This window comes from Hesperophylax consimilis, chromosome 8 (assembly GCF_061612785.1).
Source record: "Hesperophylax consimilis isolate HC1 chromosome 8, BYU_Hcon_1.0, whole genome shotgun sequence".
NCBI classification, from domain to species: Eukaryota; Metazoa; Arthropoda; class Insecta; order Trichoptera; family Limnephilidae; genus Hesperophylax; species Hesperophylax consimilis.
In genome coordinates, this window is record NC_142843.1 from 28,927,746 (window position 1) to 28,951,356 (window position 23,611).

The following is a 23,611-nucleotide window of genomic DNA, read 5'->3' on the forward strand; positions in this document are numbered from 1 at the left end:
ATTGAAAACTGAGAAAAAATATTTTTTAAGCAATTTGTGAATCACTTTTTTATACGATACTAACAACTGAGTGGGCCGTCATTGGGACTAGCAAACCTTTCAGGAAAAAAAATAATTTATTTGCATAATAATGCTTAATTCGGTGGGTTGTAAGCCACCGTAATAACTATGTATTTCATGTGCAATTTATTTTGAATGACTACATTATGGAAAAGTAAGTTTTGGCAAGCGAAAATCAATCTTTAAAATGAAATTATTGTCTATCCACACAGTTAGAGAAGTTAACAATGATTTTTTCTTTGAAATTAATTCTTTCTAATCAACGAACTTCAATATCATAGTGATTTATTTTTGGTGTATTATGCCGTGTTACGCTACCCCCTTCTTTAGCCAATGTTTCGGGCAGCATTACAGTGTCCATCATCGCCTAAAGAAGGAGGTAGCGCAACACGGCACAAAAATAAATCACTCTAATAAAACGTGAAAAACTCAAATGATATATAAACTTACACATGCATAAATAATTAAGTGAGTGATGAGTTTTATTTTTGAAGATTTATTTGATAATGCTCTTTTGGGTTTTTTAATTTTGATATCGCATTAGGAATTTCTACTTTTGGTAAATCGGTAATCCGAAATTCGGCTTTCGATATTTTAGGACTCGTAATGGTAAACATTCGGAAACATTAACATACCGCATACTTTTATTATGGTCTTTCTTACCCCATTATGTTATTTCTTTATTCTTGGGTAAGGTACTTAGTGCCTGATTAAGTGTAATAATAATAATAATAATAATAATATTTTATTCCAGGATGTGGGGAGGTTTGTGCAATCCCACACGTCCCATATAGATATACATTTTTTTTTTGTACAATAGATATAATAAGTTATCAAATAAGGAAAACTATGCAGGGTGTGGTCTTGAGTGCGCTTGGGCCCAGCGCTCACTCAGGAGTGGCGCTTGGTGCTGGTAGGCTGCGGTCACCAACGTATTGGCGGAGGCCATTAGCCGCATCCTGGCTCCAGTGACCCGGTGTCTCATCAGGCCGGCAAATCCATTCAGTCCTAGTTTCGTGAACATTGTCGATGCGCTGCTGTATCTTCGGTATCCAAATATTATTCTACAGGCGTCATTATATTGAATTCGGAGTCGTTCCATCGAGCAAGTTCGGTAGTGACACCATGTCTCACACGTATACAGGCCAGTACAGAATGCGTTGAACAGTATTTTTTTAACGGTATTGCTGCATTTGCAAAATCTGCGGGCAATCATGTTAGAAACTATGCTAAGGCTTCTCCTTTGTCGTTCGATATCGCCATCGTCCGATAGGTTTTCATTAATAATGTGCCCCAAGTATTTCACGTTCGAACATGTATTTATTTTTGCCTCGTTAATTAACCTACATTTTTTTCATTCACATCTTTTCAGTGAATCGTAAACCTCATTACATGTAATAAGTGTAGAAACCGGATAGTATCTACATGTGTTATTTCTTCAACGTTGGGGAAGGTACTTAGAGCCGTTATTAAGTGTTATAATTTTTTTATTCATATCTTTTCAGTGAACTGCAAACCTCATTACAAGTGATAAGTGTTGAAGCCGGATACACTATGTTTGGATTCCATAATCGATAATTCGTATCCTTTGGGACCTTTTTTATTTCATTGCCTGAGCAACTTTCAAACCTTCAATTACGATTAGGGTCTGCTGAAAAGTTAAATAAGGTTGGCTTAGGCTAAGCTGGGATAGGCCAATGAGGCTTCCCGTACATTTATTCTGATCTATAAGTTCCAGCTAAGGAATATTTCACAAAACACCGCAAAATTGTCATTTAAAAGACTTATAGCTCATGATGACAAAAGTCTACGAGCTGAAAATATTTTATTTGGTCTATAAATTGTAGGCCAATAAAATTGAATATAATATACGTCAGATTTACTTTTTTTCTGTTATACAATATACCCATGTAAAGATATATAGAAGTGGGAAGCATGGAATGAGGACAGTTTTTCGAGCGCGCCTATACTTCGGGGACATTTGGAGAGTTTGGGGACATACATATAGGACATATTTATACATAAAACTGCTGCTAAAGAACCGCTGTTTAGAACTTTTGTCTACTCCTCTTAAACATTGCTTGCGATGCAGAAGTTTCTAGACTCCATGTTATGCAGTGATTATCGAAATGAGGCAACATTTTATACAGTAATTATTTACATAAAATACTATCTACATAAAAAAACAGGGCAAGGGCTCTATTCTAGAAAGCTAAGCAGTTGAATTTGTTCACGCAAGTTGAAAAAAGACGAAATAATTTTAATTATCCCAGCCGTAATAAATAACACGAAAAATAACGAAGTGGTCGTTAATTTGTTTTTCAACGTTTTCTGAGTGTTTGACATGTTGAATATTAATTGACTGAGCGTAGTGAACTTCTTTTTTGACTAGACCACTTTCTGTAAAATTGTTTGTGAGTTGCATGTCCGGTCAATACACCAAGATGGTAGCCGTGTTTGATAGTACCTTTTTATTTCGACAGAGTGAATGAGCGTTGCGACTGTTGCGCGATGACAAGTCGGAGTAAACAACGTTACGCGAAGTTCGTGTACATGTACATACAAGTAAGTTCACAAAATTACTAGTATTCATATGTTATATAGAACCAACCACATTTGCTGTGTATTGAAATACTAGTAACATTAAACAATTTAAATGAGAAATTCATATCTCAAGCCAAAGAGAGATCTATCTATATACCAAAAACGGGGTTTAAAAAAATCTCAATACAAAAAAAAAATATATTCACCCTCATTCACATGAAAATTGAACATGCCTCTGGTAGTTCTCATACTTATTAAAATCCTTGACTCCTCAGATTATTATTATTGCTGCCTCTAAGTAGAAACTGAAGAAAATTTAATCGTTTGTTGTTCTAATTTAATTAAATACCTTACCTTATTAGCTATATGGCTTTTTCATTTATATAAAAAATATATTCACTAAATAATATTAAAACATTGATTCGCCTTCCGTTTATCCGTAATTCGAATCGATGGCCGTTACCTCGAAGACATTTACGTTTTTTCATTCACATCTTTTCATTGAATCGTAAACCTCATTACATGTAATAAGTGTAGAAACCGGATAGTATCTACGTGTCTTATTTCTTCAACGTTGGGGAAGGTACTTAGAGCCGTTATTAAGTGTTATTAATTTTTTTTATTCATATCTTTTCAGTGAATTGCAAACCTCATTACAAGTGATAAGTGTTGAAGCCGGATACACTATGTTTGGATTCCATAATCGATACTTCGTATCCTTTGGGACCTTTTTTATTTTATTGCCGTATCAATTTTCAAACCTTCAATTACGATTAGTGTCTGCTGAAAAATTAAATAAGGTTGCCTTAGGCTGTATCCATCATCAGGGCAGATGTGTAAAATATATTTAAATATTATAAGGGTTCATATTACAGTATGATTTATAAAGTATGTTTTGTTTTGGTTTAGCCGTCAATTACCGGATACCAAGAACTATTGAGCTTTTTCTCGTCGTCTTTATTAATATTAATGCGATTTTTGCGAATTTTAATTGCCTCCATAATTAGGCGTGTTCTGTGCATTTTGGGTCTTCCTATAACTCAATGGACACTTAAGTAATGGACACTGTAATGATATTTGAAACATTGGCTAAAGAATGAGGTAGCGCAAAACGGCATAATACCCCAAAATTAAATCACTAAAATACTCGTATTTTTGGCCGTGAAAATCTCAAATCATATCTAATATTAGGATGATTTATATTTTTGTGTAGCGCCGTTTTTAATGAAAAATAATCTCGAGTGCGACTGTTGGGACTGTTAAGTGTTAGGTATTATCAGCGCCTTGGCAATTGGACGCCCTGAGCGGACTGGTCAAAATGCGCCGGCATAGGGCGAGACCTGGTGGTGGATCTGCCTCCGTAAAACGGCGTGATGTTTTGTATGTTTTACTGTGCCAATAAACCCGCCTTACTCCGCGGGATTTGTTATGCACTATTATGTACAATGCAATATCAATTGCTAAATTATATAATTTTACGAAGACTACTCCCGCCAGACTGTCCCCTATTATCTTAATCGAGATATCCTGTCGTGTTGGGATATATGAGTATGAAGGTTTTGTTAACACAGTAAGTCATGTAATCTATGAATAGCGGCTAGACTGCTGTAAAGTTTCCCCGGCATTATACCAGCCATTCAGAGCGCCTTACCGTTAATTCATCAGGGGCAGCTAATGAAACTCGGGGCGGGCGCCGAGGGCAATCACCGATGCCATCATTATAAAATAAATATAACATCGTTTCATAGTCTTTGTAAAAACTTGCAAAAAATGGGCAAATGGAATTAAATACATTTAGACCGGTCAGTGGTTAACTTGGCATCGCATTTAGGTCCCACCCAGACATTCCTCTGCTGGCTAAGCCCTTCATTACAACATTTCAACGTAGGAGATTTTCAAATATTGTCAGGTTATTCTTAAACCGTGCATAAATTTCTTTATTTTTATTGAAAAAATTAGATTAACGCTAATACTCTAAGCATGGAAAACGTGAACATAAACCGACCGAAAATGATTTAAAAAAAAATGTAAAACCGCGCAAGAGTCATAACTTCTCCCAACCGTCTGGAGCCAGTGAAATTATGGCATCCCCAACAGAATTTTGTAGTGAGGCTGAAAGTAGTGGAGAGGGGAAGGAGATGGGGAAGAGGAAGGTGGGAAAGGACCTGGCTATTCAGATCTGTTAACCAATCACGGCCATTTCAAGCAACGTTTCAATTCTGAATGGTGTTCTTACACCAGGGCGATACTGGAAGTATCTTCCACTTTGGAACGTCCTATATATTATTTAAAGTGAATAAATTGTGAAAAGACGAAAATTAATCAAATAAAATTTACTTGCACACGCCAGGATTTGAACCCACTACCTTTGGCTTGCTAGTCGAGAGCCATACCCCTAGACCACTGAGGCCATGTTATTTCCATATTTTATTTTTCTTTGTTTCCATCTTAGGTTTGGTTTCTCATCACTGACATATTTACTATCTTTAGTGACGTTTTATGAATTTTTTTATTTCGCCAAATCTTTTTCATTATCTGTAATAAATACCAGCATGACTATAAACAATATATCATTTCTAAAACTTGTCTTAATGTATGTTGTTTTAATATTTATGTTCGTCAAGTAGTTATCGGGTAGATTTTCTGACTCCTCATATCTTTCCTGATTATACTGAAAACCGACCCTTATTAGCCAAAAGTTCACTAATTTTATTTTTAAATAAGTACCTAACTAAAATATCTGTATTTAAATCAAAAGTGTTGTGTGTTCTACAATAAGAACATCTCTCTCTTCTTGAACCAATGTACGTTTTGTGTTCTACGAAACTGTTGAGCTTACGGCATTATTAATGAACACTGCCTTCAAGCCTCGAGGAAGCCCTGTAGATTATGTTGTTTCCTAGTCAGTAATCTTCAACATTATCCTTATAGTTTTGCAACAATTTACGCTAGGATGGGCAAGGTTAAGTTGGGGTTATGAACAAAACTCGCAACCACATACTTGCTTACCTGCATCCTAGTTAAACATTAAATAGTATTATGCACCTTGAGTAATTTTACGTTAATGCTTTCTGAATATTAATTAAGGAAACCCAGCAGAACACCTGCCCCTACGTAGTACTTTTATAAAATAAATTTTAGTATAAAACTTTGTTCAAAATGGTCGAAAAACACAGAAAGTTTTGCGAATGAACATTGAATTTCCAGACAATTCTCGAAATTTTGATAAAGAGGGTTTGAAAAACCGCTGATAATTTATAAAATATTTTTTTACCATTCTTTTTACATATTTTTTTAAATATAAATTATAATAATATAAAAAAAACAAGTAATACATCCAGAAATTTGCAAATATTTATTCTCCTATGATATATAATATTACGAATTATAATCTAATATAATCCCTCTATAACTCTCACATTCCTTATTCAATTTTCTTAATTAAATTATCATATTAATGCGTGAGTTTCACCCGCCGTGTCACAGGGACGTTCCTAGCATGGAGGGTGAAATAATACAAATACGGTTTTTTCTCTACAATTTGTTTTTGCGTGAAATAAATAAAAACAAACAAAAAAATGCACGCCTCATTTTCCCCAGTAATTTTTGACGAGTTTTTTCTATACCAGTTTTGATTTGAAATTTGTGTAATATGGTATTTTTTTCTAATCGCAATTTTAATTTTGTATGTGAAATGTTTTCTATTTCTCTCGTTTTCGATATCAAGTGTAAATTGTTAAAAACTTTCATTGGCATATTATATTTTTCATTTATACTATATATGGTTTCTTTGTACAAGACTTGTGCCTGTCGAACTTGTCTAATCAGTGTAAATATTTATGTGAATTTGTTGAAATTTGGTCATTTGATAAAAAATGTACTTTACTAGAGTTTTTTATGCATATTTGGCGTATAACTAGGTCTAGTATGAAATGACAAAGTGAATTAAATGCTTTAGTGGAGCTATGCCAGGAGTATGTATGAATGCAGACGAAGGAAGATCTAAACTAAGGAATCATGTGCCAAGATGGCGGGGTGATTAGTTAGTTATAATATTAACATTATCCTTCAAAGGTACCTAGTTGAAATACTAGCCAAGGTTTACCACAAAGGTGCAGTGTTCACATTCCTTAACTTGGTTAAGACCACGCGGTTATGTGGTGATATCATTAGCTGTATAAACTGCAGGCTATAGGAGCCACTTGACAATGTCATATTAACATACAAATTATGCCCCAGAGTTCTGATCTTAGGGAGACAAAGGACGGTCTTCTTAGGTTAGTGTTGATTATTTTACAGTATCCTAGACTACTGAAGTTATAATGAAGGATAACTAAATTAACTTTGGCAGAAAATCCTTAATATGTTCAAAATCCATAATGTGAACGAAATACTTAAAATATACGAAATTTCTTAAAAATTAACGAAACTCCGAGATTATTTCTAAATATAAAGCATTAGAACGTATGCGAATATACTTAAATATAGAAAAAAGAAAGCAAACGTATGATAAAGGCATGGGATTGTAGGAAAATGTGGAAAAAATGGTATATATGCAGATAACCGAAAATTTATATGAAAACGTATTAAAAATACGGAAATAAATGAAATTACATGAAAAATTAAAAGCATTTTTCATTATTTTTTACTAATCTCAATATAATATAGCTATTAATCAAGGTAAAGTATTTTTTTTTCAATGATTCTAGGTTTCAACTTTCAACTAGGCCAACCTTTCAAATTATGGAGAGAGTGTGGGCGAATTTATACACAAATATTATTTAAATATGCGATTTTCTTAATTATACATGGAATATTTTAATTGCGGTCTGACTTAGAAGATATGAGATGTTGAATGGAGAGGAGGTACTTTTAGATAAGGCTTGATAGAAAAAAAGAATATTATTTTTGCCAGATACGTGTTTACACGGCGAAACAGTTGTGAATTTTACCACAAATATTACACTGCCAGGATTAAAAATGCAAAGAATTACACACGAACAAAATTACACATAGAGAGAATATGGAGAATTAGCAGTAGAAATTCCACAGAAGTAATATTTTTACAAAAAATAGCCACCTCTGTGATAGATTGCCCTGAATTACTAAAGAATTCAATTCATGCCCCCGCCCGTGCGAACCCGATATTAATATGCCACACATTAAACACCCCCAATACAACACTAACTCAAAACAAACACATTTATTCACCGTGCTTCATACATTTTTTTAACATTTCATACAGTGAATTCCATTTATTCAACTTCAAACCTAAAATCAATGAAAAAATATTAACACAAAGGATATTACTCTACACAGATTAGATCCATCCCTTTCCCCTCCCTCACAACTATATAGGCTATACAAAGGCTATATATAGGCTATACAAACTCTGTCTTGTTACTTTTTTTCTTTTATATCACTAATAATTATGGAACATCAGTGAAAACCCATAACTGATTAAATTACTACACACATTTTACGGTACCTTATAAAATATTGTGAACTGTTGGTTTTCCCAATAAAATATATATATTTTTTAATGTGAAACCGCACAAGAGTCCCAACTGCTCCCAACCGTCTGGAGCCATTGCTCCTCAATCGGGGTATGTTGGGAGGTTGAAGGTAGTTTGAAAGGGAAGTAGATGGGTAGAGGAAGGTGGGTATAGCTCCTAGCTATTCAGATCTGTTCACGCCATACACGACCAAAGCCTTTTCAAGCATCGTATTAAGTTTGAATGTTGATTTTTGCACCAGGGTGATACTGAGAGTATCTTCCACTATGGAACGTGTCGAAAATATACTATATATTATTTTAAATGAATAATTTGTCATACAACATAAAATGATCAAAAATAAAATTTACTTGCGCACGCCGGCATTTAAACTCGCGACCTCCAGCTTAGTTAAGAGCCCTAACCCTCGACCACGGAAGCCGTCTACTGGAATTATATTACAGGGTGTAACATTTTTATGTTTAGATTTAAGAGTATTTAATTATTGAAGACAATATTAGCAATTCTGAAACAGAAAGAATAGCTAATGTCGCCTTCAATAATTAAATATTACAATTTTAAAGGTTTTACTCAATAAGTTATTCAAGAAAAAAATAGTGTAGGTGATATAGTATTTACCTCCCAGACAGGTCTGAAGTCGTGGTGTTGAACCCTGAGCAGCTCGCAGGCAGACCTCGTGACCACCGTGGCAGTGCGAGGCAGGCCCCCCGCCGGCTCCCCGAACGTGGCCCCCACGCCAAGCGTCAAGGGCGGAGCCCCGGAGCTGCTACCCTGTGAACAATAAAAAATATTTTAAAACGAGTTACATATATATAATTTTGAATTTTCACTGGAAAAATTATTACCCCTGATTTTTATATGATATCGATCCTTGACGGCTACACCAAAACTAAACGCCAAAAACTATAATAATTTAACAAATCACTATAATGAAATACCGGCTCTAAGAGGGTTGACTCTCGCACGGTATGAATTCTGCGTACATCAACACACACTTCACATAAGTGCACATCTGCCCTGATGATGGACAGTGTAATGACTTCCGAAACGTTGACTAAAGAAGAAGGGCAATACTGCAATTACCAACTCATTGTTTTATCGTGAGTTATTTTAAGGTTAATATTATGAGTTGGTTTAACTAGTTTGATAATTTACAAATATACCTTAAAAAGCGATGTTGTTGGTTTAACTAGTTAGATAATATACAAATATACCTTAAAAAGCAATGTTACACAAAGTAATTAGGTTTTCCGGGTCCATATAACATTTTTTTTATCAAAACTGATTCTAACCTTTTCTCCAGTAGCCATGAAATAGCTTTTCGTTGGTAATTTATTACCTAAAAGTTTTTTTTCATTCTAATTTAAACTTTTTGCTTATTATGAAAATCATTGGACTTTAAAGTTCATGCCATAACGTGACTAATTATAGCTTATAATGATATCTTGCCCTTTGTGCTATGCATAAAAAGCCTTGTCTTATAAACATTAGTTTATTATTAAAAAAAACCTATTATTTTATGGAAGGCACTGCACAACCTCTATGTGCTGTATACAATAAATTACATTTTTTTAAATGTAAACTTAGGTTATGTGCAACTAGCTAATACATAAATATACATATAATTATAATGATAGTAGGAAAAATAATAGAAGTATGCGTTGTGCGATAATGTTTCTAACTTAATTGACAGAAAATAATCCCACTGCGGGTTTAAGGATAAAATTACACTTTTATTGGACCCAAGGCGAAGATACAAAAAAATGTTTACTGACTTTTAAAATAATGGCTTCAATCTCGTTTGAAAAACGGAGTGTAATTTATTATTCCGAGAAATAGTTTATTGTAGTAATCCAACCTTTGTGACCTACTAAAATTGATTGATTTCTAGCGACTTTCGACAGGGATTGAATTTTTTTAACCTATTTTCATGTTTAGATAAAAAAATAATATTTTTGTTTGTAAGCTTCTTCATTTGGAGTATCATATCTATTTTTAAACTGTTCGTTAATCACTTTTATTTTAGTTTATTGATCTACATATTCTTAGGTAAGTGTAGTGTTACGAGCTGTCAAATAAATGTAAAGTGGCTGTAAGAGCCTGTGAGATAACTTCGGCTTAAATCTCATTATTTTAAAGGAAAAACAATGCAAAAATTTAAAATATTTACTAATCTTAGAACTTGAGACCAACATTTCACAAAAGCTACAGTGTTACCTGGAGCCAAGCTTGACACTGAGCCCCAAGAAAGATTCCTACTCATTCCCTTTCATCATTCAATCTCATCAAGAGAGAAATCGAAAAAGAGAGATTCGCGATGTACCAAAAAAAAAATATTATTAGAAAGTATTGTTTTTATCGCTGATTCTTTAGTGTGGGTAAGCTGACAAATTAGAGGTAAGTAAACATTAAAGGGATATCTAGAAGATTTGTTTGAAAAGCGGAGAAAATAATAACTTCGTCTGTTTTTAATATTGATTAGTTTAAATATTCACTTAAACAGGTTGAAAATCGAAGATTCCGAAATATCTATCCATATCCACAAAGCGCCTTATGAAGAGAAAAAAAAGAGCTTTTGGGAGTTCAAAACAAAATAAGAAAAATGTTCGATTTATATTGACAATTTGTCTGGATTTTGCTTAAAACGAGAGCGAAGTTTCAATGACTAAATGGATTACGAGTATTATAACATCCTTAAAGTATTGGAATGCGAACGTTATAATTATAAAAATTACACGAGAATGATATGTTAAGGTACATTTTAATGCGTCACGTATATTATATAAATAAATTTGAAAACTTCGCAGAAGATAACGTTTGACGTCATTAAGGGGCATATTGGTTTCTCTGTGATAAAATAAAGGGTCGTAAAACTTACGAAACCCTTTATGGGTTATTCATATTTTCATATCATTTTATTAAGAGCAGGAGCCACGCTACCAGCTCAATATTTTTGTACGGCTCAAAGAGTCGATTTAATTGAACGACGGCTCAATTAAACAGGAGCCGTGAACTCACAGCGTATGAGCAATGAGAATACTGTGCTCGCCTGATACGATTCACCTGATACGCATCCCCCTATATGGGCTCCCCCGATATGGCTCTCAGCTTCCAGCGTTTGAATGATCGTACGAATCTTGATACCGGTACGCCGCTCGTACTACAAAAAATAAGATGCTAGGTAGTTAGTAGGTTTGGGTACATACGTCCAAGTCCAGATGTTGGACTGTCAGAGGCCGTTCACGTTTCTGAGTATGTAATAACAATTAATAGTTGGATATTTTTAATAAAAATAGAAACAGTTCAATTAAAACGTGGTACGGTTTACCAAGAGAAAAATAACTAGCCCAATTGTGCGGCTCGCTCATGAACGACTCATCGCTAGAAACAACTCATTATTACAGCATTAAATATTTAACTAGCTATATACATAATATAAACTTAGACACTTTGACAGAGATTAATAATAAAATGAAAGAATATCACCTTATTTAATATGAGATTAAGTTAGTATCCATGAAACGAATTAATAACAGAATTAATGATATTTTATAAGGGAGATTAACTTCTTAATAAGCTAATGATATTACTTTATGTTCTACTGATCTGATAAGATGGCTATAATTATTAAAGTTTCACTTTTATAGAAAGCAGTTTCGGTGGCTGGCAAAATTAAATTAAATCAATACTTAATAATTACGTCATCATGGCACCACCGAGGAATTTATAAAATGTTAAAATCGTGCAAGAGTGCCAACGGCTTAACAGCGTTCGAATCCAGTTAGATTATGACACGTCATGAAGCTAAAGGCCGTTGGGAGGAGAGGTAGTTGGGGAAGAGGAATTTGGGATTCAGAACTGGTTACAAAACACGGTTAAAGCCATCTCAAGCAACGTTTCGATTCTGACTCTTATAGTCAAGGTGAAAAATCTCATAGAAAATAGTTTTTTTCTGATTTTGTTTGACGAAGGAAGTATTCTTCAGCTATCGGTTAGCAATGGAAATAAGTTAAATGGTTTGAAATAAATGAATCTGTTAAAATTTAATCTAGCCCGAAAACTGCTTTTGGAAACCCGCTAATCTTTTATTTGATAACCATTTAAAAAATCCTCCAAATATTGAACCATTTACGAAAAATACTGTATTCTTGAGAAAAACACAAATCGGTGGTTTGCGAATGTATTATTATTTATTTGGGATTCTTAAGCTGGAACGTCTAGAGCTTTCATAAATTTCCTTAAAAAGTTCTTTTCAGAATTTTTAGCTGACATAAACAAAACAAGTGTTTTATTGAAAAAGAAAATGGAATTGAGAACGACTCCAGATTTGTGGTAAGCAGTTTGTTAAATTCTTATTTATTTTATCATTGAAGAAGAAGATAATACTGTAGCGGCAAGCAGCTACTAGCATAATTCGTAGTACATCGAACGCTCGAGACTTTTCGACAGCAGCGCGGATTACACCTTGTACCTACGAAAATGTACCAGACGTACACAGGCAGCCAAAAAATCTCTCGGCTTTGGTTAGCAGGGGACTGTATGTAAGCGCGCCCGCATCGCTACTGAGTCAGTCGCTAGCCAAACCACCGTACAAACTACGGGTGGCGACCGCCCCCAGTTCAGCACCGCACAGCACCGCACCGCACCGCACCGCACCGCACCGAACCGCACCGCACCGCACCGACCATACACGGGGCCAGCCCATCCTGCTCACCAACACCGACCGACCAGGTCCATCATACCTTCGGCTTTCTTTTTTCACACGAGAGTATCCAGAAGACCAATGGTGGTGTTCAGCACAGGTGAAGTGTGCTGAACACCACCCACAAGTCCGGTTTCCACCAACGCGGTGTAGAGACACCGAATTCATCGCCACGATCACTCCACCACCGTCTATCTCCGCTTCACATGGTATTGACCACCGGCCTGGAGGATTCGCCGTCGACTACATCCACCGATGCAGGGTCGATGTTCGGCCTGGGGAATTCGACACGGATCACGTCCATTTCAGCATCAAGCATCAGTTCGGAGTCATAGCAACATCAACTTCACTGACTCAATCAAAGGCTGAAATTTCTACATTCATCTTTCACTCGTCTCACCTTACCATGCCACAAATTACGAATTGAATCATGAAACAGAACAAGACACAGAAAATAAGGTAACGGTTTCAACTGGGAATCGAACCCAGGATCTCTGTCTTACCGGGACAACGGCTCAACCTTATTTATTTGTGGTATTTTAAATAGGTACATAATAATAATAATTGGATTGTTTTTATAGCGCGCTTTCTTGAGAAAATCACCTCAAGGGCGCTTAACTATGTCCTTATGCATATATGGCCTTACTAAAAAAGGTTTTGTTTTTAAAAAACTAATAAACAACCGTTTATCATTCAAAAATGGTTGATTGTAAGGGTTCAAATCCCGGTGTGCGCAAGTAAATTTTATATGATTAATTTGCGTTATTTTACAATTTATTCATTTAAAATAATATATAGTATGCTTGCGAAACGTGCCAGAGTGGAAAATACTCTTAGTATCACCACCATTCGAATTAAAAAGTTGCTTGAAATGGCTTAATTTTTTCCCCTCCGCACCACCCTTTAGCCTCCCAACCACAGTTGGGAATGCCGTAATGCCATAGTCTCACTGGCTGTTGGAAGCCGTTGGGACTCTTGTGCCGTATTCACATTTAAAAAATCTAAAATCTCAATCCTGCCACACACTGGGTCATGCCTAGCATGGCAGTGAAATAATACAAAAAAAATTATCCACCGTATTTTTTTTAAATGAATTAAAAAAAGGAAAACTGTGTTTATTTTGTATTTTTTTAAAGATAACTCTAAAAGGATATAATTAATATATTGGGGTCTATAAAATGGGGTCTAAATCCAAAGCCTAGTAACAAAACTAGAAAAAAATCTGTTATCTGAAGCCGAGCTTTCGTGTCGTGTAATTTGCAAAGATTTTATTGTCGTCAAGTATTCCCACATGAGAGCTATTGTTATTGTTAGTTACATCATGAATAATGGATCTTTAAGGACGGGTTGTTTCGCAGAATTTGAACAATTCATCAAATTTAAAATATGATTTTCAAGTTATGTGAAGGCTCTATCCAAGTTCTGTTGCTATTTCAGTTTTGTGAATCAACTGGTTAATAATGATATATAATTTCATCTTTGAAATTTGATGAATTGTTCAAATTCTATGAAACAACCCGTCCTTAGTATTTTCACAATGTATAGCTGAGAAGTGACCCCCTATTCAATAGAAACAAAATAGTCAAAAAAATAAGACGTATGAATATGTACCAATCTATTGTCAAATAAATGTTTATTATTATAATTCACTTCACTGTTAAACAAGACAAGACGCCAGAACGTTCAGTGTGAAAAAAGATAATTTGTAAAGCAAGTAAGTAATATCAAATACCTTATATATAAATGGGGTATTTGGTAATATTGAAAACACTAGAAATAACAAGAACTGTGATTTGAAAGAAAACTGATGCCAAATTAGAAGACTTCTGGTTTTCTAGATCCTAGAAAGACAAATTACTAAAATTAAATGAAACTAAAAGTATCACGGTGTAAGGTAAAAACAAAACTAAACAAATATAATATGACTCTAAACATAAACAGTCTAAATATTGGAGAAGTAAAAGAAATTAAATACGCGGAAATTATAATATTCAAGGTTAACTTTTTAAATAGAAGGAATGAGGGGAAATTTAGATCTTACTAGGAAGTTGGTCTTCAACACCGCTATTGTAGCATTCCACCCGAATTACTGCACCAATGTAATTTGTTTGAGTAAGAAAAGATAAGTCTAAACTTAAACATTAGAATGCACGGTTTACACCCGCGCTATGCAAGCAGGTTACCTACAGAGAAAGATATGTTAAAATATTAGAAAAAATTAAGAATAGAAGAATGCGGTAAATGTATGTATTATGTTCTAATAGGTACATGAAGATAAGAACAATGCAAAGCCAACTAAATATAAAATATGTGGCAACGTTTAGACAACAATACCCTAGTATTTATTTATAAATCAAAGAATAAAATGTTCCGCCAATAATAACAATAAATTTTGTTAAAAGTTGTTATTAGTATTAGTAGTTCTGTTCTTGGCTTCACTACGAGAAGTTTCGATGACTTAGGTTTGCGAAAACAAATTTATCGGAAACACAATATAATATTTATTATAAGGGTTTTGTAATTTTAAACGAACTCCCTTTAAAAATAAAGGGTGCAAAAAAATTATTTAAAGGAAATTAACGTCATTTTTCGAGGAACATAACTCAATGTATTAAAATCCAAATTTGAGTACGTAGATAATTTTTTTAATGTCAGATTTAAAAATTTAAATATTAGATATAAAATGCCATTTATTTAACAACCTTAAATTATTACAAGAGAAATTAAAGGCTTTTCAAAATTTTTTATAAAATTCAGAAGGAGTAAAGAAAAAATGAGCTAACACCAGCTAGAACACACTTTGATCGATTTTCTATTTTAGTGATTGGAATAAATAAGGAAATAAATTAGGTTTATATTTGCTTTTCTCGAACCTTGCTATAAAAACATATTTCCTAAAATAACATATTTTGCTAGAGACTCTCGTGCACAAATTAATGCGAGAAGACGATTTAGGATCAAGGAGAACGATAAAATTTTCCATTAGATGTTGAAATATTATTATTTTAGATAGGTAGTTGTACTTAGTTTATAACTCAAAGTTGGATCGTAAATACACAGAGATGATTGAGGTATATTCATAAGATGTATTCCTATAAAACATCTACTATCTACACTATGCAGTAGGTATAAGGTATGCCACAATCAAGGTGAGTGTTATTTTAATGTATCGCATTTCAGGAAAAGATACATGCCATACATGACATAATTACAGTCGATAGTTACTTAAGGCAGGGTTGCAAATACAAATTAAATTTTCTGCATTATACCAAAACAACTAAACCGTGAATCAAAAAATATAATTCAATTTTATAAAATTATTTTATTATTTATAAAAAAAAATCCTTGCCGCAAACAAGCCGCGAGTGCTGTCGTAAAATGTGAACTTTACTGAAAAAGGCTACAATAATACATACTTGGATCACGCTCGCTTTTGTACTTTACCGTTTCGCATTAAATTTTTATTACACACAATACTTAAAATATTTTAACAAATTATTTTATAAAATGGGCCTCACTTTACCCGGGTGCTGAGGCCCATTTAAGGTAAATAAAAAAAAAAAGAATAAAACTGTGTGAAATAAAATAACAAGGTGCTAATATTTTTTAAAAAATCGGTTATTATGTTACCTTCTACGAGGTACGTTTGCACATTACTCAATTATTGACTGCTGGATTAAGATAGGCTATGTCTGGTTAAAACGGTAGGTAGTAACTAATATCTGAGTGTTACCGGAAAACGCAAAAGAACACACAGTAGCTTCGCGATTTTACAGGGAACCCTAGTGAATCACCCTTCGGATCGTATATACTTTTTACTTTCAGGTACGTAAATGTAAAGCTACACAAAATTTGTCAAATGAGGATGCCACACTTTCACTTAGCATTGTAGTTGAAATTATTTTGCGGTGTCATTTTAAAAAGAATGTCGTTAAATCAAAGCATTTGTCTCTCACGCCTCAAAATCGGTCTCTCACGACCAATCGCCTTGCACCGCAATGGGAGGGATTGATTCATATGTCTGTCACTCCTGGAAACACTGACCCCAGATTCCTATCCACCCCTCATACATTTTCCTTCGCATAACATCGTATTTAAAACGACACTCCACATAGTATACCTAAAGTTGACAGGCCAAGAGGGAAATTATTTTCCACAGTGGAGTTAATGTAAATGAAGAAATAAATTTTATAATTGTTTCTAGAACATTAATTACGTCATATATTTGTTCGGATAAGATCTTTTGAACGAAGAGTGAGTATAAGTATAGTTCATTTATCTTCTTACCCATGTAAACCGTAAGGGTAGATTTTCATATTAAAGTCGTCAACTGACTCGTAGCGTATGTCAGGTCAGCGAATTTTCTCAAAATGAATTAACAATTCCATCAGCGAAAGGCTGTATGGCAAAGTGGTCTTATTCTAAATTCTGAGATACAACTACGTCTGTGCAGGCTAAATGTGGACTCGAATAAACAACATAGAGAAATAAGGGGAATGCTGAAAGCTGAGAAACTCCACGACTTTAGAAGGGTTGAGGGTTCAAGGTTCAAGGGAGGGAAATGTTTATCTAGGGTGGATCGTCTACCCAAATAGAGTAGACAAGTGTACACACGGAAAGCTATTAAATAAAGTTTATTAAATTTCAAATGAAATAATTAACATTCATCCTGACGACTTATTTTATTATTTGTTTTGATACGTACATTAAATACTCTCTTTAAAGTAATAGGCAAATTATAATATGTACAGAGGTATTTACATAAGGTTTTAGAAACAATTTTGAATACTGTTAAAGTTAAATGTATTAGGTTCTAAGATAATGAATACAAATGAGATGGGCAATGAACAACTGTACTTTTATAAATCATATCTACGCGCAACAATATCGAATAGATCTTGACTTGTTATTGTCTCACAAAATTAATACAAAATGTGGCAAGTAAGAAACATAATTATGTTTCCAGTAAATTTTAATTCAAACATTGTTCATGAATGACAAAGTTTTCGTATTCAATTTACTTATAGGTAGAACATGACCTTACGCGACGTGTCAGTTTAGTACTAAAACTACGGAATCGAAAGCACTACAGTTGATGTACTTTTTGCTAGCCACCTTTCCAGATATCTACAGCGCGTCTACACATATTGTAATGTCATTCATTCACACGCAATGTATTTTTTCCATACTTCAATAGTAGAGGGCGTCAGATGAATATGAATCTATATTTACGAGTATGGTGAATTGGCGGAACGTTGGAATTATTTGCTTGCGCTTATTATCAAAATATTAACGAGCTTATTAAGAGGTGTTCATTTCAAAACACGCGAATTGTTATAAAAAATAAGCATATTTACAGAAATTATAAACGACAAAATAATTTTATTCATATAGATCAGAAATTCCCAAACTTTTTTGTCCCGTAGACTACATTCCGATTTTTTTTCCATGTGCTAAAATTGTCACCAGAAAATTTTAATGTTTCGAGATTTTTAGTAGAATTTTTGAGATTTCCCCAGAATTTGACCATTTCGTCCACATTTCAGAATTTAGGGAATAAATTCGGTTTAGGGGAGTCACTCAAATAACCGTATTATTACATGGCAACACTTTTCTTTTTTTGGTTGGCACTTCTGAAATGTCAAAGTATTAAATAGTTATTAATTTGATTTTCTTAAGTCATAGTTGATAAATAAAACATGGTTTCTATGTATCGCGTACGAAATTTCAAGACCCTATAACTCAGTTAATAGTATCGACCCTCACCTAATTACAGATTCGGATTTCCCAGCCCTAAATTAGTCTAAATCAAGTTCAATTTGGGTTATTCGAGTGACTCCCCTAAACCGAATTTATTCCAAAAGTTCATTCCCAATGACGTGCCCTTAAATTGGCCTAAACGGGATCCACTCTTGTGGACCCCCATTTACATCTCACGCACCCCATTTTTTTTTCATTGACATTTATCCCGTGCAGATCGAAATCGACCTCTAGGGGTCGACAAAGACTTCTTTGGGAATGACTGATATAGGTTAAAAAATGGAGTATATAACATTCAAAGCATTTTTATAATACTTTTGCGAATTAATTACCTTGTTGGAAGTTCGTAAAAAGTTGGATAATATCCTTAATAGTACTTTTAAATCCATTTTACATAACGTTTTTATATGAATTCAATTTGGTTTGAAAATCGTTACAAATGATACTTTTCAAATTGAACAAAATACATCAATAATACTGACAGAAGATAACCGCAATTAAAAAGCTTTCTTTTTTCAAATCGAAAATGACATGATGCGAAGAGTTAGGAACCAGAAATAGACCACAGAAAAAGCCTTTTCTATGGTCAGATCCAAAAAGTTTTTGTATTGTTACGTCTGTCAGTGGGAAGTCAAGAACATTAAAACAAAAACAATAATATAGGATCTAAAGATGGGAAAATTTAAGATTTTAAATGGGCTAAAGCCCTGTATTGGGTGCAGAACTTACAGAGATAACGCTCGATGATAATTCCCCACCTATTATTTGCTATTTAAAGTAAAAAATTAATGAAAAAAAGAGTTATTTCCGTGAATTTTGTTAAAAATTACCGGAGCAACTACGAATAGTGTTTAGCACAGATAAACTGAAACTGAACTCTCAAGTGGAGAAAAGTCTTGGCGGCGTATGCGTTAGCTTACCTGTGTGGCGGTCCAAAGTCATGAGACTTATTCAGAGAGACCTTTCGACCTCTTCAGCCGGACTCTCTCGACCCATCGCCTTACTTGCACCTCTGTGGGAGGGATGAATTAATACGTCCTTCACTCCTGGACACATTGACCCTAGATTACTACCCACCCCTCATACCTTTTCGGTCCCAGAATTTCCTCTCTTTCCTTTCCATAAAAAGACCTTCACATCCACACAGCATCACCAAAGACGACATAGACCTTGAAGGATTTTTTTCCTCAGGGCCTTCTGTGTGGAGTAAATGAAAAAAGGTAGGTAGAAAAAAAAGCTTTTCTTTTTTCGTCATTAACTGCGTTACTGGATTAATTAATTAATACCCTTAGATACCTCAATCACTAAGCTAGAAATAATTGAACAGAGATAGTGGTACTATTGCCCCATTGTTACCATTATTAAGAGCTATTGTTTCCATGGATTCTCTTCGCATTGATAAAGAATTAACAAGGCTGGTCGCTGAAGTTCCACGATTAATTATTAAAACCAATTTACATCATAATCATTCCATGTCACAATTCTAAAATTGATTTTTGTCTGATGTATTTTTGAGGGTAACTTTCTACGCAGCGTTTTGATCTGAATTGTTAGAATATTCTCATAATGTTTATTATATTGACAACAATAACAGAACTTTACCAGCAATCGAAATTCTAAGAGATTTTTCAATTTGGAAGTGTAAACATTCAGATTTTGCAAATGGCGATAAAATTCTCCGCGACATCCTTTCTTATTTACGAAACAAAATGTTGTTATTAATATCTATTTGAAAACATTAATTTTTAAAGGCAAATTAGATTAGTTTTCAAGAACTATATTCTCCTTATTTTTAATTTTCAAACCTTTAAAATTAATGTTGGAATTCCATTTTAATTAAGACTTTTTCGTAGATTAAAACACCTACAACTTTTTTCCACTTTTTTTGCTACTAGACTGTCATAAAGTGAAATCGGTCCGGTCAATAATAAAAAATGTGAGAGAAAGTTATAAAGGTGTTTCATTCTATAAAAAGTGGGAAAAAGTTATAAAGGTATTATATTCTATAAAAATGTCGGGAAAGTTATAATGATGTTTTAATCCATAAAAAAGTCAAAATTAAAATGGAATTCCAACATAAATTTTAAAGGTTTGAAAATTATAAATAAGGCGAAAGGTTTTTTAATCTATAATAAATTGAAAGAAGTTATAATAACGTTCTTTTCTATAAAGTCATATTATATTCTAATTTTAATACTATAAAACAAAACGGAGAATTATTTGCAAGTAAAATTTTAAAAAATTATGCATCAAAATTTTTTTTTTAAGCTTATAAAAAGATACAAAAAAAACATTTCACAATGACAACTTAGATATTTAAGAATTTGGAATATTAATTTCAACATTCGAAAGTACCTAAAACTTAGATTAAAGCACCCATCTAGTAATATGTGTGTCACTTCTTCCACTGCTATTGTTTTTGCAGTAATAATTAACAGAAAGGACACTCAATTACCCTTATTAAAAGTTGAAAATTGGATTATGTAACATTTTGGAAACTATTCGCTGCAAAAGCAAAATGTACGTAAAATCTTCACTAAAATGTTAGTTAATTTAGTTACGTAAAATATACGTCGGTTCCGACAGTCCGGTGAATAGTGTTTATTGTCATTGCTGGTTTTACAACATGAAAGTAAACAATTATTTCATCTCTTTCATTTTGAAATGATGTCCCTTACAAATGTGTCCTTTATTTTCATGTTTCACGATAATGTAAAACATGTATACATTTATGTTACATAAACCATTTTTTCAATTATAATTTATTATTATCTTATTACAAATTTTATGATAATACTTATTCTGATTTTAATGTTAATATAGTAAATCCACGAAATCATCATTCCAAATTGAGATTGATCGATTAAAAATGTTGATTGTTCATTGGCTTATTAAATTCATTATGAATACGTGAAATGGTCACAATATTTGTACCTTAATTGCTATGTCTAAACATCCCGTGTGTATGTTGTATTTTTGTTTTCCAGTACGTACCTTATAGGTACTGAATTCACAAACAGGCTTTTTATCTCCTTATCGAGATGTGAAAGTACATATTATATATATAAATTTGAAACTTGCGAATTTTTTAAACATGCGAGTGTCAAACGTCGGTTTAATGTCTTTATTATTTTACATCAAAGTATTAGTTTATTTCACTATTGTTTTATTTATTTATTTTTCATTTAAGTACGCTTATTTTAATTAAAATTTATTTAACATCAATACAATCCATTTTCTTCACATATAAAGGGTGTTAAGGAACGTATTTGACTTATTTTAGCCAATGATACTTGATTATTTAGAGTAAAAAATGCATATGAAATTTTGGTCTCCGGTGACTATTTTGATTTTTTTTTTAAATTTTTTGTGTACAAAAACATATGAGATCGATAGGAATTGGACAGCTAGGGTCGATGTGAGGGGTTGGACAGTTCCTCGGCGGAGTGAACAGTGTCGAAATGTGGAAGAATTAAAAAATATTTATTAAAAAAAAAACATAATTTCAGGAATAATGTCACGAATCACAGTAAGTCAAGTGTGTCCCTTAACATCCTGTATATATTGTTACTTAAAAAATGTAAATTGAAACATATTTCATTATTTAGCTTAAAACATATTATTATCTCTTTTTGTGCGAGTTCAATTCTTAGGAGAAAAAATAATAATTTTCAATCACCTTTGAATCGAAATACTTAGGATGAGTTGTTCCGGAGAATTTGAACAATTCATAAAGTTTCAACGGTCGTTGTCATTTTTCATTGTTCAAGTTCTGTTTTGTCAAGCACCTAGCCTATAATGATATAATAACAGAACTTGAATAGTACTTTCAGAGAACCAGAAAATGAACTTTGAAATTTTATGAATTGTTAAAATTCTTTGAAACAACCCATCCTTAATAAAATCATGAGAATTTTTAATTGATAAAATGAGAAATTTTTCCTAAAATGAAAATTAATTTGAAAATTTCTTGGATGAAAATGTTAACATGGAAATAATATGATGCCAACATAAACTAGGTATTACATTGAAATTTTAACATGGATTTACTATTATATGACCTAAACTTGGTATTGCATTGAAATGTTAACATGGAATTAATATAATACTGACCTAAACTTGGTATTACATTGAAATAGTAACATGGAATTAAAATTATACCGACCTAAACTAGGTATTACATTGAAATGTTAACAAGGAATTAATATAATATCGCCCTAAACTTGGTATTACATTGAAATGTTAACATGGAATTAATATTATACCAGAACATAGATTTTTCAAAATTCGAAATGGAGAAAAATTCTCAGGATATGTGTGGTTAAAACAATATATTATTGGAACATGTTTCTAGATAAATACAGGTCTGGGACAGAATTCCAATTTGGAAAATATTTTTTTGGGTGAATTTAGAAAAACGATTCGAATTTTAAGTCTTTAATTAATGTTTTCGAAAAGCATAATATAGCTTTCAATTTAGATTTTTGAAACATAGGGGAAGTATTTATATAAACGTTACATTATTTATTATAAACTTACTTGCCCCGATCCATTTACTATCGAATTTGTTTTGAAAACGTAATTTTTTTTATATATTAATTCAACACTGGAGAGGTCTTGAGGTAATTTTGTTTTCCTTAGGGTCTATGTCAACTTCGGAGATGCTGCGTGGAGGGTCTTTTTTATGGAAAATGAGAGGAAAATCTGGGAAGGTAAAAATAATGTGGGGTGAGTAGGAATCTGGAAGACAATATGTCCAGGAGTGACGGACGTATGAATCCATCCCTCCCACTGCGGTTCAAGGCGATGGGTCGAGAGAATCCGGATAGAAAGGTCAAAAGGTCTCCCTCATCCATTCTCTCCCAAACAAACGGATTTGCAAGAACAGGACCTGGACAAACCTTACCCCATGAACCCGAGCACCCCTGCTAAGTCATCAAACATAGCGAACTATTTGCAGGGGTGTTGGTTTTCCAATAAATGGTTCCCGGAGCGGCGGTAACCATACCCGCCTCCCAAGTTGAAACTG

General features: G+C 33.3%; 1 protein-coding gene across 3 annotated transcripts in view; it reads right to left on the minus strand.

The window, feature by feature from the left end:
• Epac (Exchange protein directly activated by cAMP) overlaps positions 1 to 23,611 on the minus strand; it is a 524,699-nt gene that overhangs the window by 127,033 nt on the left and 374,055 nt on the right. For all 3 annotated transcript variants that reach the window (XM_089634072.1, XM_089634074.1, XM_089634073.1), the window contains one exon: positions 8,739 to 8,891. In XM_089634072.1, coding sequence (XP_089490198.1) covers positions 8,739 to 8,891 — 153 coding nt within the window. The remainder of the gene's footprint in view (positions 1 to 8,738; positions 8,892 to 23,611) is intronic.